The sequence below is a fragment of the Panthera leo genome, chromosome F2, assembly GCF_018350215.1.
Source record: "Panthera leo isolate Ple1 chromosome F2, P.leo_Ple1_pat1.1, whole genome shotgun sequence".
Lineage (NCBI taxonomy): Eukaryota > Metazoa > Chordata > Mammalia > Carnivora > Felidae > Panthera > Panthera leo.
The window spans coordinates 63,787,116-63,801,980 of NC_056695.1; the positions used below are offsets into that span (position 1 = coordinate 63,787,116).

The 14,865-nt window shown below is 40.9% G+C and overlaps 1 protein-coding gene across 6 annotated transcripts in view; it reads left to right on the forward strand.

The window, feature by feature from the left end:
* Window positions 1-14,428, forward strand: part of COL14A1 (collagen type XIV alpha 1 chain) — a 211,852-nt gene extending 197,424 nt beyond the window's left edge. For 5 of the 6 annotated variants that reach the window (XM_042923826.1, XM_042923825.1, XM_042923829.1 and 2 more), the window contains 3 exons: window positions 10,054-10,131; window positions 11,768-11,923; window positions 13,571-14,428. In XM_042923826.1, coding sequence (XP_042779760.1) covers window positions 10,054-10,131; window positions 11,768-11,923; window positions 13,571-13,650 — 314 coding nt within the window. In that variant the 3' untranslated portion in view covers window positions 13,651-14,428. Of the gene's footprint in view, window positions 1-10,053; window positions 10,132-11,767; window positions 11,924-12,741; window positions 13,322-13,570 lie in introns of those variants that run through there. The other variant, XM_042923830.1, reaches the window with a different exon arrangement.
* The last annotated feature ends 437 nt before the right edge of the window (window positions 14,429-14,865 follow it).

A 14,865-nucleotide genomic window follows, 5' to 3' on the forward strand; every position in this document is an offset into this window, starting at 1 on the left:
TTCCTGGAAAAACGATCTTTATGGGACAGGTCAACTTGATTAAAGATAGAGGGTTGGCAGGGCTCTGGTAATAATTTTCTGGCTGATACTTAAATATTTACAGGTCTTCTCTGTGATGTTGTATTATATTTGATATTCAGTTGCATGAGGCATAGCCTTTTCATTGCTGTTCAAAATCTGCTGAAATGCATGTTTCTTTTCTCATCTCCTGCTTCCCCATTCCCTGCCTCTCATCTCCTGAGAGGTAAACTCTGGATAAATAAAGGTAGTTTTCTCTTTCCTCACCCCATAATTATCTGATAAAGTCCAATGTGAATGTCCTTTGGAACAAGACTCTCTTCTCTGAAGGGTTGGTGGATTGTTTTTTCCTAACGTATGGTAACTTTAGCGCATTGGAAAGGAATGCTCTTTTTTTTCTTGTATCATCTTTTATTTTGTAAGGGTTTTTTTCCCCTATTACAAAGTGACTCTGTACATTCAACATGACTGCAAAGAGAAACTCTATGTGTTAGTCATCTATTACTATATAATAAGCTACTGTAGAATTTAGCAGCTTAAAACAATGAAACATATATGCTCATGGTTTTTATGGGTGAGGGATTCGAGAAGGGTCTAGCTGTGTGCTTCTGACTGAGGGTCTTTCACGAGCTTGAGTCAAGATGTCAGCAAGGCTGTGGTCTGTTTTGTCTTTTTTTTTTTTTTTTTTTTTTTTTTTTTGACGTGAAAGCTATTATAATTGTTTCTGTGGCTTAAAATATTTTGAAACCCTTAATTGGAGGGTCTGTATAGTAGATCTTATCAGATTCTTGCATTGGATTTCAGTCTCTGTCTGGGGTAATGGGTATCATGTTAGAAATATCACTCTGATATTGGAAGGTTAATGCCATCTCAGTTAAGATGTCTTTATATGGTCCCGGTTTATATTTTCTGCTTCACTTCAAGTATGTACTTTTCCCTTTGGCCAAACTGAACTGCTCAGTGCTCTCAGTATTGGTCAGCTCTTGCTGCATAACAAACCACAAAAATCTCAGTAGGATACAACAATAAATATTTTTTTCACCACATATCTGTGGGAAACAGGGGCAGTTCTGCTCTGCTGGGGCCATGGCTGGAGGAGCTAATAGTTTCCTAGAGGATGTAATCCTTATGGCAGTGGCAGAAACAAAACAGGGCAACCCATCCACTTAATCATATTTCAAACCAGCCTCTGTTCCTGACATCGCCACCAACGCCCCATTGGTCAAAGCAGGTCACATGACCGAGCCCAACTCCAAGAAATCAGGAAATACATGGGCCTGAAGTAAGAGAATGCGGGGCGTATAAGTCTTTTGCAGAGTAATAAGGAGTAGAGACCGCTAATTCGGCTTACCACATTCTTCATACGTGTCTTTTCCCTTCCTACAGCCCTCAGTGCTAATCCCTGTTGTGCCCTGTTCTTGTACCATGTCATGGATTTTTTCACCTGCTCTTCTCACTCCCCAGAACCCTCTTTTTTCCTCTGGCTCATTCATACTCAAACTTCAGAACTCATCCTAAGACTCACGTCTGCCAGACCACTCATTCCTCCCCATGGTTTATTTGTTTGGCCAGTGTATTGGTTGTTGCTACCCTGCTCGATTCCAGCTGAGCCCGACTGAGTAAGATCTCCCTGGTTTGTGCTCCCCAAGCACATGTCTCCACCACAGAAGTTTCTCATTAAACCGTAATCGGCGATGTACTTGTTTGTCTTCCCACTGGACTGCGAGTTCCTTGAATGGGGCTGTGCCTTTCATCTTTACATGCCACCCTGTAAGAAGCCTGAACAAATATTTGATAAATGAATAGACACCTACCTCATTAGACTATGAGATGTATCATTTAGCACCCAGGTAGAATATACTTTCTTGAATTGTCTTTTAATGATATCACTTCTGTTAATCCTGTCTCACCAGTAAGGCCACATGGTCCCCAAAGACCAAACTTGATGTCTATTTTCCTTTTATTTTTCATTGTACCTGAAGTACAATAGTCATTTCATGAATCATAAGTGATTTATGGTGTTGATTACTACTTGGCTAGCTTTTTTTGGCTGCCATTTGTCCTTCACCCTAAAGTCATGATAAAAACAGAAGTCCATGTGGCTATAGTACATCAACCCTAAGACATCCTGTTAATAGCCAGTTACTGCCAACTTGACAATGTCAGCATTTTCTTCAAGTCATTATCGTGTAAATTCAGCCAGAAAAACAGGGTGAGATTTTTAAATAGGAGGTTTGGTTTTACTGGATAGGAAATACATATAAAATAGCAAATACATTGGACATTTCAGTGCCCAAATTTTGGTGTGTCTAATTTAGATGTCTGTAGTCAAAAGATCAAGGGACCTCCTGCTTATAATGCCTGTGTGTATGTGTGTGTGTGTGTGTGTGTGTGTGTGTGCGCGCGCGCGCTTTATGTGTATCTATCCTTTGAGAGACAGAGACACAGAGAGAGAGGCAGAGATATTTCTTTTATTTTTTTATTTTTTGTAATTTTTATTTATTTTTGAGAGGGAGATAGAGTACGAGTAGGGGAGGAAGAGAGGGAGAGGGAGACACAGAATCCAAAGCAGGCTCCAGGCCTTGAGCTGTCAGACAGAGCCCAATATGAAGGCTCAAACTCACGAACAGTGAGATCATGACCTGAGCCGAAGTCAGATGCTTAACTGCCTAAGCCACCCAGGGGCCCCAGAGGTATTTTCTTTTAAATGTAGGAATGTACTTTGCCATTTTCTAAATTTCTGGCCTTGTACACAAACAAGTAAAATGGAAATAAAACATATGCTTACTTAGATGATAAAATTAAAGCTGTTTATATTAGCTATAATAAACCATTTTCTGTGGATTTTTTAACATGGCTTTTAAAACAATAAATACATTACAACCAATAAATATACCAAAACATATTTGTATAGCTGGGCAAAACATATATAGAAATGATATATTCATTAACTCTTTTCATTTTGATTGGTTCTAGATTTAATTAGATAGGAGATGTATTTATCTTAATAGTGGACTCTTCATGCTTATTATGAAGGGCTGTTGGTCATAACACATTTTGTTTTGCACTCTGCAGACTCTGGCCTTATCCCAATGCCTGACAGAGCTTTCTTCTTTTCCAAGAGCAGAGAGCATCACAGCACTTTTCATTTCTGCAAGGAATAAAAACTAGACCAGGCACTAATTTAAATATCATCAACTGGTTGAATATTCATACCAAACCCAGAAAGTTCATTTTTGAACCCATAGAAATTGGCTTATTTTTCTTTGAATTATTTATCATTTTCCAAACAGTCCATGCTAGAAATAACATAATAGCATTTATGGGGGATCAGTCAAAACTTTGGAGCTGAAACTGATAGATGGGTATTTGGTCTGATAGTCTTATTATAGATCATCGTATCGGTTTGCAAAACTATGGGGACAAAAATCCAGGATTTCTGGTGCCCGATTTAATCCCTGTTTGTTTTTACCATGCACCTGCAGGTGTGAACAGTTAACCTGCACATGACAACATGGGGTTGGTATGCACTGATGAGGGGTGCTCCTCATCTTCTTTCCTGTCTTTTCCCTTTTCCCTTTACAACCTCCATCCTACCCCTTTCCCCTCCCCCCTCCCTGCTGCACTCCCTTCCCCTCTCTCACTGCCCAGATGTCAGTGTGTCTAATTTAGACATGTGTGATCAGAAGACGAAAGGACCTCCTGACAATGTTACCATGCCTCTAACTGATAGGAAAGCCTAAAGTGCAAATATCTCATTGTCTTGATCTTGATCTGGTAGTGGTTCCTTTGGCCACTGAGTTGCCCTACTTAATGATTCAACATGTTTTCCTCTGGCTTTTCTGTGGGATTATCTTAGTGTAGAGTTGGGCTCTGCAGGATTTTCCAGTCCAACCTGAACGAATTTTATTGCTTTGTAGCGCCCCACGGGGGCAGACCCAGGTTTTATGAGGCCCGGGGTTTAAATGATAGGGGGTTCCTCTTTCAGAAAGAGTATGAAGTTACAAAAAATTAGGTAGATGGTATTGAAGGATTTTTTTTTTTTTTTTTTTGCAATGGAATAGCTATCCATTGGGCCATATCCAAACTCCTTAGCATGTCATGACCTGGCCTAGACTGCCTGCTTACTCTACCAGTCCCCAACCTGCAGCTGTAAAAGTCATAGGAAACCACTTGGAGTTGCCCTTGCACACCTGCCTTTCAAGACTTAACTTCAAGGGTCAGCTCTATCGGAAAGCTTCCTGTGATTTCCCACAGATGCCTCAGTTCTGTATTTTCATATGTTGTCGTAGCTATTCTCACACCATGTGTTATAGTTGTCCGTTTGTCTGTTTCCCTGCTATGTGGTGACCTGCTACAGACAGGAAGGTGCCTTCTACTCTGAATACTCAGAGCCTGATATTGGGATGGACCAGGTGGTTTGCTTTCAGTCTGCTCTTCCCCTTCCGTTAGCTATGCCTCACTGTCTTTCCAGCCTCCCTTGTCCTCTGCTCCTGAGAAGGTTCAGCCAGTAGGAAGCATTGAGGAGGATTAGAGAATTTGAAGAGGGGAGAAGCCAGGATATTTCTCCCCTCACCCCAATCCCTGCCTCCCCTGGAATTCCTGTTGTGGTGATGACTTTTACGTGGCTCTTGTTTCCACTGGAAGTCTTTCCCTCTGGTTCTAGATCCTATAAGAAGGCTCTAGGCTCTGGGCTCCAGTCACACCATTTCTTCCCATTGTCCCTGTGCTCCTAAAGGTGAGAGTGACTTCCTGTTGTTACTACTTTATCAATTGCCTCATCATCTTTCATTGGCTGCTCAGTCCTTCCATCACCCATGTAAACAAGTCCCTGCATTAAATTCTCTCTGCCTGAACCATCTGGAGGGCTTTATCTTTCCCTAAGTCCTGAATTATATAGTCATAGTAGATGGGCAGTTGTTGTATATAAAAAAAATATACAATAAGGAGCAACTCTTAGCAATTATTTGCAGAGTTTGTTTACATTTGAAAACAATCATGTATTTTCCAATCTTGGCCCCCTTAGCCGAGACCTTAGCCAAAACATGGAGTCCCACATGCTGGTACTAATCCCACAGGCCAAAAATGTAGCAATAGCAGACTCTGGAAAAGTGCACAAAATACTTAGTGAATTAAGTCCAATTATTCTGCCATCTTGTAGCTAGGTGCCTCTCCAGTGCCTTGCACTTGCATCTAGGAGGCATTCAAACATATTTTGAATGGAAAACAGACTGTGCTTGCCATTCATTGTCAGCATTTCCTAGGCAACAGACAATATAATAACATAACTGAAGCTTTGTCTCCCAGTTTCTGTGACTTTTTGGTACAGTTACAATGAAAGCATTGCCCAGGCTTTGCATATGTGCCCGGGCATAAATCCTGGGAGTTGCTCAAAATGTCTGGGATCAAGAGAATAACTGTGCTCCCTGGAATAGCATGAGACTCTAGCGTGGAGTGCTCGGTATGGTTGGGGGGGGGGGGGTGTGCAGAGAAATGAGTAAAATCTCTCTACTCAGAGACCAACGGGCCAAAGAAAATAGGAAGTAGACAACCAAGGGCCCAATCCTGGACATGCAGTCAGTGTGAGCAGGATAAATCCTCCAAATAGCAATGCTGAATCTCGCTCAGAGCAGAGGGCAAGTATGCAAACTAAGGGAAATAAGCTGAGGAAATGTGATAACCACAGGGTTGATTTCTGAGCATGGGACCAGAGAAACCGTGCACACTGACTCAGCAGGCAGTTCCGGAAGCCTCACCTGCACTGAACAGGGCAAAAATGCAGCCTGCCTTTTGGGATGAAAAGGCAGGGAGAGCAGTGGTTCAGTGTATAGGCTTCAGCGCCAACCTGCTTGGCTTGAAATCTTGGCTCAGGAACTTATTAGGGCAGGTATCACAGCCTTCTCTTGCATTAATAGTAGTGCCCGCCCTCTTGGTTCTTGTAAAGACTGAATGAGTTTATACATGTCAAGCATCTAGCATTCAAAAATCTACCAAAGTAATTTATAGGCCTAGTTGATAAACTGACTAGCCACATTTTTTGGTTTGTCAAAGTCTGCCCTTGAACTTAGGATTTCATTCATTCATCCATTTGTTTGACACATATTTCTTGAGTGCCTTAATATGTGACTGGAACTAGGAATATAATGAAAAACTAAAACAAATGGGTCTCTGTCTTAGTAGACCTGTAAATATATATATATATATATATATATATATATATATATATATATATATATATATATTAAACATAAAATATAAAAAATAATAAATATAATATATAAAATATAAATAAATATAAAATATTAAAAAAGTATAATAAATACATGTATATTGCAGGGTCAGTGTTAGGTTAGTGGTAAAAGAGAATCTGGTAACCCTGAAATGGTTTCTAATGAGACTCTTAAAAAAGAATGAATACGACAAAGGTCCGTCTCTACTGGGGGATGTTGCTAATGCATGTGTAGGGGCAGTAGATACATGGGAAATCTCTGTACTTTGTACTCAATATTGCTGTGAGCCTAAAACCAACCTAAAAAAAATAAATGTTTTAAAATATTTTTAAAAGAACAAATGAATGAATGAATGAATGAATGAATAATAATCATCTCTCTGATTCTCCTAAATATTTTTGGTAACTCAAAAGAAAACTAAAGATATTTTAATCTTACCTAAATCATATTTTTGGTAAGCTGTGCTCAGTTTTTAGAAATGACAGAAACTTAAACTTATTGTAATCTATTATATTCATCTCTTTAGAAGCACCGGCAGTTGATATTGTCAAACAAAGAACTTGTTACAAAAAGCTGTGTCCCCGGAAGCCAGGCATGTGAAAGTAAAAAGCAAAGCTCCAGCGTAAAGCATTTTGTTTGTTGATCCTTCAGAGGTCATGCTTGCTTATAAGAGTCAGCTACAAGTTGGTGTAGACATTGTCATTCAGTTAGTCTTCTAGTATTTATGGGCCACCTACTCTGTGTGAGGTTCTGCTTGGATCTGACACTAACAATAAATACGACACGATCCCTGCAGTCAGTAGGCTCCTGGGCTCAGGCTAGATGAACAGGAGAACAAGCAATGCAGTGAGGTAGGTGCCAGAGGCGGCGTGGACAATATGGAAGCAGAGAATTTATTTCTTCATGCATTCGTTCACTCAGTCAGTATGTAAGTTCCATACAATGTGGAAGGTGCTCTAGCGGTGTCAGGGATATAGCCATGAATCAGATAGACAATCCTTGGCGTCTGGAATCCATTGTGCATCTGCTCATTATGGTTGCAGAGAAACCTTGAGTTGGGTCTTGAAGAACGAGAAGTATTTATGAAGACGGCCAGTGTGAAAAGGGTATTCCAGAAGGAGGGGCTATACTGTGCACTCAGGAGTCCCAATGCCCTTTGAGGAAAGGATGATGGCACATGACTCTGGTGACTACATCTCAACACCAAGTGGCTTCACATTCAGTCCTCATAAAGAAGGACAGGCTGACATTTGATTTCTTTCCTTTTAATCAATCATACATGGCTTATAAGGCTTATCAAAAGTATATGTGGATCTATTTTTTAGAGATCTGAGGTCTCTAAGCTTAGTCTTTAATTTCAGTCCTCATCTTAGGTACTTAATTATTGATTTTTAACATGAGTTTTTCATTCCAAGAAAAAGATTTACAACCAAATTCAGTTGTCATGGACATGAATATTCCTTCAGTCTCAGAACCATAAGTGAATACATGGACGAATATTAATATATTAGCCTACATGTAGTTGCAACATATCTTTACTTCAAGGATAATAAAATCTAAAATTCTCTGTTCATATAATTATATCCTTAGAATTTTTTCAAGGCATTTTGAGGGGCTGGAATACTTTTGTGAGACTCTTCCTCTCTTACCTTGATTTGCAGTACAGATAATATCAAATGCCATTTGTTTTTCCTTACGTAACTAGAAAATTAAAACAACTAGGCTTTCTACTGCCCAATCTTTCCCACCTTTCACTTTTCTTAATGAAGAAGCAAAGGATAAACCAAGAAACTCTTATCAGAGAGTACTTTCCTGGATGTGCTGTTCAGCCTCAACTGCATTTCCCACTTTGGAGAATCATTGAGAAGCCATGTTGTTAATGTTGATCCTTGAGTACCGTAAGGTCATGGGAGGCCTCTGAGTCACCACACACTTAATCATGAGCAGCCTGCCATTAGTCATCTGTGTATGTGTTCTAATTCTTGAAAAATTAGTGGTTCCCTGTGGGGAAAGTGACTCTCATTCAAACAGAAGAAGAGGCAGTTTCTGCTCAATTCCCAGATGCATGTTAGGACACATTTGCATCTGAGAGAACACCTACCAGCTAAAAAGTACTTCTTTCAATTAACTACTAAACTAAGAGCTAAACTGGGAGCTAACTGGGTGATACCTAGTAGATGCACCCAGTGTGGTTTTCTGTCTAAACAACTTGATAGCAACTGAGTATTACATGTTGGTTAGTCTGAGTACGTTGTGTGCTTTTTGAACTCAGATGCAACTATATTTTTACTTTTTAGAAATTACCATCTTCCTTATGGGCTCCTAAGAGAAGAGTCAGACCCAAAACAAGAGGTCGTAACAGGCTCAGTGGTCAATGTCCTGCTCTCTCCCTGCTGTGCTGGTCTCTCCTGAGCTCAGAAAATACCACTAAGGCCACGTGCGATAGGCCTGGGTGTTGGGGAGGCATAGCAGTGGGTGAAGGAGCCCTGATGACCACTAACAAGGAAGGAGCACTTAAATGCCAGGTATACCTTGACCCCAAAAGGTGGTCCCAAGGAACACAGCAGACACCGAAGCTTCAAATCAAGGGACAGTCATTATGTGTGCAGTATAAAAAAAAGCTGTTAGTTGCTCACTGATCTTTCTCTCTCTCTCTCTCTCTCTCTCTCTCTCTGCCAACTATTCCCAGAGCAAATACTACATGAATGCCTTTATTTCTGGAAGTTATAGACCAAGATGTTAAAAGTGATTATTTTCAAGGGCTGAAGTCCTTGCTTGTGGTGTCTTTGAATTTGTCTACAGTGAATACGCGTTGCCTTTAGTAAAAGGGAAAAGTTATTTGTAATTTTAAACATTCTAAATCACTTGCATGCCTGCCCCCTATCAAATTGGTTATTGTCATTTGTTTATGTTTCCTTCTTGGCTTTGCCAATTCGTACATAATTTCTCTGTAAGTGTAATTACATACAGATGCAATTCTGCATTCTGCTACTTCAAAGCATTGTTGTACATGAAAAACAGACACCAGAGACCTTCTGTGATGTGAGTCTGGGTAACCCGGCCCTCATCTGATGCAACTCTGTCTCTCGGACTGGTGGCCCTCAGTATGACATGTTCTCACCTGTCCAGCAACCTTGTGATAGAAGCTGTTGGGATGATGAGGTGTCAGAGTATATGTTTCTTTGTTTTTCCCCTGTGAAAATGTATAGTTTTGTTAATAGCACTGTAAATTATTTGGAATAAAGAGTCAGCTCAGTGGAAAAGAGACATGAATAGGTTTAGACTTTTATGGGGCTGAATCAGCCAAATCAAACACAGGCTTTCCTGAAGCTTCCAAGTTTTTAATGGAAACTCACGCTCTTCAGAACTTTGCTGCCTAATTATAATTCATGCCTTTTGCAGATACATTACAGAGTGGACCAAAAGGAAAATGTTAGACATGTCCACTTGTGATTTCTATTGTGTTACTCTGGAGTGCCAACTGCATACGTCGAATGGCCTGGTGCGTGCAAAGACACGGGCCGGTTCCTGGCAGGCTGACCCACTTCAGTAGGAAGGAGGAAAATAAACTTGCAGTACCACAAATACGGGCAGCATGCTCAGCCACAGAACTGGGCTCCCCTCTATGACTGTACATGATTCACAGTGTCAGAATTTAATCTCAAAGTCCCTGGTAACCATCACCCCCAACCAACCCACACCATTCTCTTTACCAGAGAGGTAATTTTTAAGCCTGGAAACATGGAACTACCTAGATTTTTGTCTTAAGGACTTTTCTCTCTTTTCTTTATTTCCTTCTCAACAGGTCTAACTGGTATCAAAGGAGAAAAAGGAAACCCAGGCATTGGAACCCAAGGTCCAAGAGGCCCCCCTGGACCAGCAGGTAAATCTCTCTACCTAACAGGAAGCTGCACAATGGGCGTCCTAAATCTTTATATTTCACTTGACATCACTGGTGAAGAAAATGGCCGTGTTACATCCTTGCATCTAACTGGAATGGCTGTATTTCTCATTCACTTTATTAGAAGGCCAGTTTGTTAAGTGATGATTCTCCCAGAAGCTTATAGCATATTCTGGGATCCGGTTGGCTTCATGAGTTAGGCTATGCTAGGCTATCCTGAGGTAACAAATCAATCCCAAATGCTTAGTAGATATACATAAAGTTTGAGGTGAGTAAGGTGGCTTTCCCCCATTTTGGAACAAAAGGCTCTTAGGAGAAAGATAAGGAGGCACATCAGCCTTCACCTTCCTACATGGAGAATGACATATGGCACAGCCATGCATATTTCACTGGCTGGAACTAGCCACACTCTCAGCTGAACTGCACGGCAGGCTCCAAATATAGAGGAACACATGGGTATTTGATAAACACTCAGAGTCTCTGCCACCATGGCATTCTTACTGAACGAGTTTTGTGTCAGTTTTGTGCACATTACTATGTGCTTTGACAATGGTCTCTAGATTATCATCCTCATTATTAGAATTATAAGTTTGCAGTTCTATTGGATGTTTATGATCCAGTTTTAGCCACATCGAATCAAATGCTTTACAGATTTTTCTTTCCAGTCTAATGATGATTTTGGAAAGTACTTTTTCTAGGAGGGATTCCTAATGGAATAAATCGACTGAGCATAAATGCTCCTAGCATTAGAGCCTGCGTGAGAGGCTGATCTAGGATCATGTGTTCCACAAAAACAGTGATTGGTGAATGTTGATTGGATGGAATTGAATGTATCTAAGAGCCACAGCACTTTTCAAATATAAGGGGATACTTGTTCCTAATTTCCATTTAAGTTTTAGTTGAAAGAATATCATTCTTGGTTGAAGAATGCCTTTGAAGCACTATTGGAATCCGGGCCTGAAAGCAAACATAAAAACAAACAAAAACACTCAGCTCAATACACTTCCTAATATCAGAAAACTTTTAGTCTCTCTCCCATTTTCACTCAATCTAAGTTCTCAATTGATATAAGGTAGCCTCAAAGAAATTTTGGATTAGTATTTTAGGCCCGGTTTCAGACTTTTCCTTCTTCTCCTGCAGGATAATTTCTTTCACACTCAGGCTAATTTATTTCGATGATCTGAGGCCATAAAGCAGTATAGATTACGAGGCTGAGATTGAGTGTGTTTGTGTGTGTGCATGTGTGCACGTGTTCATGTATGCCCGTATGCTGGATTCCCACTGAACTGCACTGGGAAACAGGAATTCTGTAATGAAAACCAGGTCGAGAGCGGTATGTTCCTTTCCCTTTAATATCCAAGAGGTGATAGAAAAGAATACATCCATTTTGCTTTCCCGTTTCCTGAGCTGATTGAAAGCACTGACCTCCAGGACAATGTATGATTACAGTATGATCCAGTTTAGGAATAAAAACTCAATGAGCAGGGAGAGGCAGACTATCCTAATTGTTAAAATGTGTGAGGTGGCTTTTTTTAAGAGTTAGTTTACTTCTTGGGAGTCTCAAAACTCACTCTGTGATGGTGAAGACCAACTGTTTTCATTTGTTGGTGCTTCTTAGGACCTTCGGGGGAGAGTCGGCCAGGAAGCCCTGGGCCCCCTGGCTCTCCCGGGCCCAGGGGTCCACCTGGTCACCTGGGGGTGCCTGGACCACAAGGTCCTTCTGGCCAGCCTGGATACTGCGACCCCTCTTCGTGTTCTGCCTACGGGGTAGGAGGTAAGTGCCGGCCTCTCGTGGGCTTTGAGCAGTGTTTTGCTACGGTTAGAACTATATGATGGGGGTACAATGAAAAGTAGACCAATTATGGGAGGGAGGCAGAAGTTGAGCACCTCTCTACCTTAAATTATTCAGAGATATCTTCTATGACGTGCTAATGACTCTAGAGGCTACCCCTTTAAAAACCTTAAGAGGAAAATGAAAATAACCTCATATGTAAATCTTTCTTGTTTACAAATGGCAGTCCACACCTTCTTGGCCTCTGACCTCACGTTTGGTCATTGCGGGGCATGTCTGAACTTTCTTTGGGTGCCCTAATTCTGTGTTACTGCTGTGGTGTGGTCGTGATGCCCTGTAATTTTTTACTCTTGTTTTGGATAAACCTCAAACTTAGAGCTTTCCCTAGCGAGGAGGGCCCCCTAGATTCTTTTGGGTGACCTTCTGAGCACCACATGCATGTTACGTGACCAAAGATAGTTTTAAGAAGAAACAAGAGTGGCCATGCTGTCCTTGCCTCGTTACTAACGACCGGACCGAGACTCTGAAAGATAATGCTTCCTAAAAACATCTGCAGCCTGCATGTCAGCGAGTTGTGCAATGGGACATTTTCTGACATAGTCACTCTTGGAAGCATCAAGAGACATGTTCACAGACTGCTTTGGGGCAATAAACTTATTAGTCAAAGAATTTTAAGTTTTCTGCTTTAGGAGAAATTTAACCTTATTTGCCAGAGGAACTGGTCAGAGTTTTGCTGATGTGTTTTTCTCTGTTCATCTCTTCCCTCCTTGTTCTCTCAAATCTCCCTGTCCCTTGTTAAGATCTGATCCCTTACAATGATTACCAGCACTGAGGTGCACCTCCTCCACTCTGATTACATTGGCCTGGGCAATTGGCTACGGATACAGAACTGTCCTGTTGACTACCACCACCCAGCCCCTGCCCCTAACAATGGGCACCCTGCTTTCCTGCCTCACCTGCTTCCCTCCCTGCCCACTGTCACATCTCTTGCCCTCCCTACTCGAAACACGTACACTGAGAATACTGAAACTTCACCAAATCCCATGGGTCAATTGTATTAGCAACCGACCGCTCTGTATCAGCCTGGCTAAGGGTATATGATTGTGTACCAAGGATTTATCCCTAACTTTTCTATGTGAAGGCTCAGTAGTAGTTGTTGAATGAAGCGTGCCTTCTCCTCTTTCCTGTCCCCGCACAAGACTGGTGGGCATCTTCCTCCCTGACCACCCTACTCTCCATTCTCCTCTGACCCCCTCCCTTCCTGACTGTCCCCTGGTGATGGGTTTCTAACCTGAGATGGGTTTTGGTAAGATTTATTTTTCTGTTACAATTCTGCTGAGATTCAGGGTTCCTTTTGTAAATAAAACACATAATATTTAAGCAGCTGGCTGTGATCTGGTTTTCTAACAATTTCTGCCATGTATCCGTCCCTGCCTTCACTAACCGTCTGAAACCTCCTGGGGAAGGCGCAAGCGGCGTGGTGGGTAAAGGTGGCTACTGCTTTCTACCCAAGCAGGATATCTCTGTAGTTTAGTGACCAAATCTGCCTCTTCCGGACCCACACGAGGAGAGAATATCAGTTTATGGTTCCTGGGTCCTATCAAGTCCCACCCCACTCTTCCTCTCTAGCTCCTCATCCTGATCAACCAGAATTCACTCCTGTCCAAGACGAGCTGGAAGCCATGGAACTGTGGGGCTCGGGGATCTGATAGCCTCCGGACAAATATGAAGACCAGCTACAAGAACTCTTAGAGAAACTTATTCAAGAAGAATGTTGTGATGTGGTTTGTATGCTACCTTTTGGGGGCTCGTTTCATCACCCTAAGTCTCCTTGGGTATTGTTAATATTGCTATCATTAACAAAAAATTGTATTTAAAAAACTCCCTTCATCTATGACACCACAGGATTTACTTCTTTCTGCTATTTTAATGGCATGCCAGATTATTTGTGTGTCCAAAGAAGAGTGCTCAAAGGAAAATTGGCAAAAAAAAAAAAAAAAAAAAAAAATTGAACACTGGACTCTTTTCTGTGTTAGACGATCTCAAGTTCTAAAATGTATCAAGACAGCTATGATTGTATTCAAAGGAAACAGAGTAAAAATTTAAAGAGATTCAAAGATTATGCCATTTATCTCTATCTCCTATAGCCTTGCTAAAAAGAAAAAGGGATATTATTAGAGAAACTACCTCTTGATTAACTGATCTGCCCGCCTCTGAGATCACTTGGTAACTCGTTTCACTGGTATCTAAGAATATGTTTTAGACTATAACCTTTCTGAAGTTGGTGACTTTAAAAATAGATTCAGTGTTTCAGTGGTTTTGACCTGTAAAATAATGACTTGCCACCAGTTCTGATGCAAGGAGGTCCAATTTTGATGAACAGTTTATCCAGCAGTATTCCAAGGCTTGCCCTCTTTATCTACATGGATTACTTTGTACATGCAGATAAGTTTTTGCAAACCCATTTCCATTCTCTTTTATAAGCAAATAAAATTTTAAAATAACATCTGTGGGTTCTTTTTACTGCATTTCTAAATGCCACCTTAAACTTTTAGTAGTCTTAGCTGAGTTGTAACCAGAAAAACAACAGTTGGCTTCCTTTAGACAGGCATTCAAATTTTCATTCATTCATTCATTCATTCATTCATTCATTCTCCACCCATCCATTCTGACTGTAGTTAGAAGCTAAACAGAAGAAGCAGTTGACATCTGTGGTTCTTTTTACTGCATTTCTAAATGCCACCTTAAACTTTTAGTAGTCTTAGCTGAGTTTTAACCAGAAAAACAACAGTTGGCTTCCTTTAGACAGGCATTCAAATTTTCATTCATTCATTCATTCATTCATTCATTCATTCTCCACCCATCCATTCTGACTGTAGTTAGAAGCTAAACAGAAGAAGCAGTTGACGTGGGCCTAAGGTAGA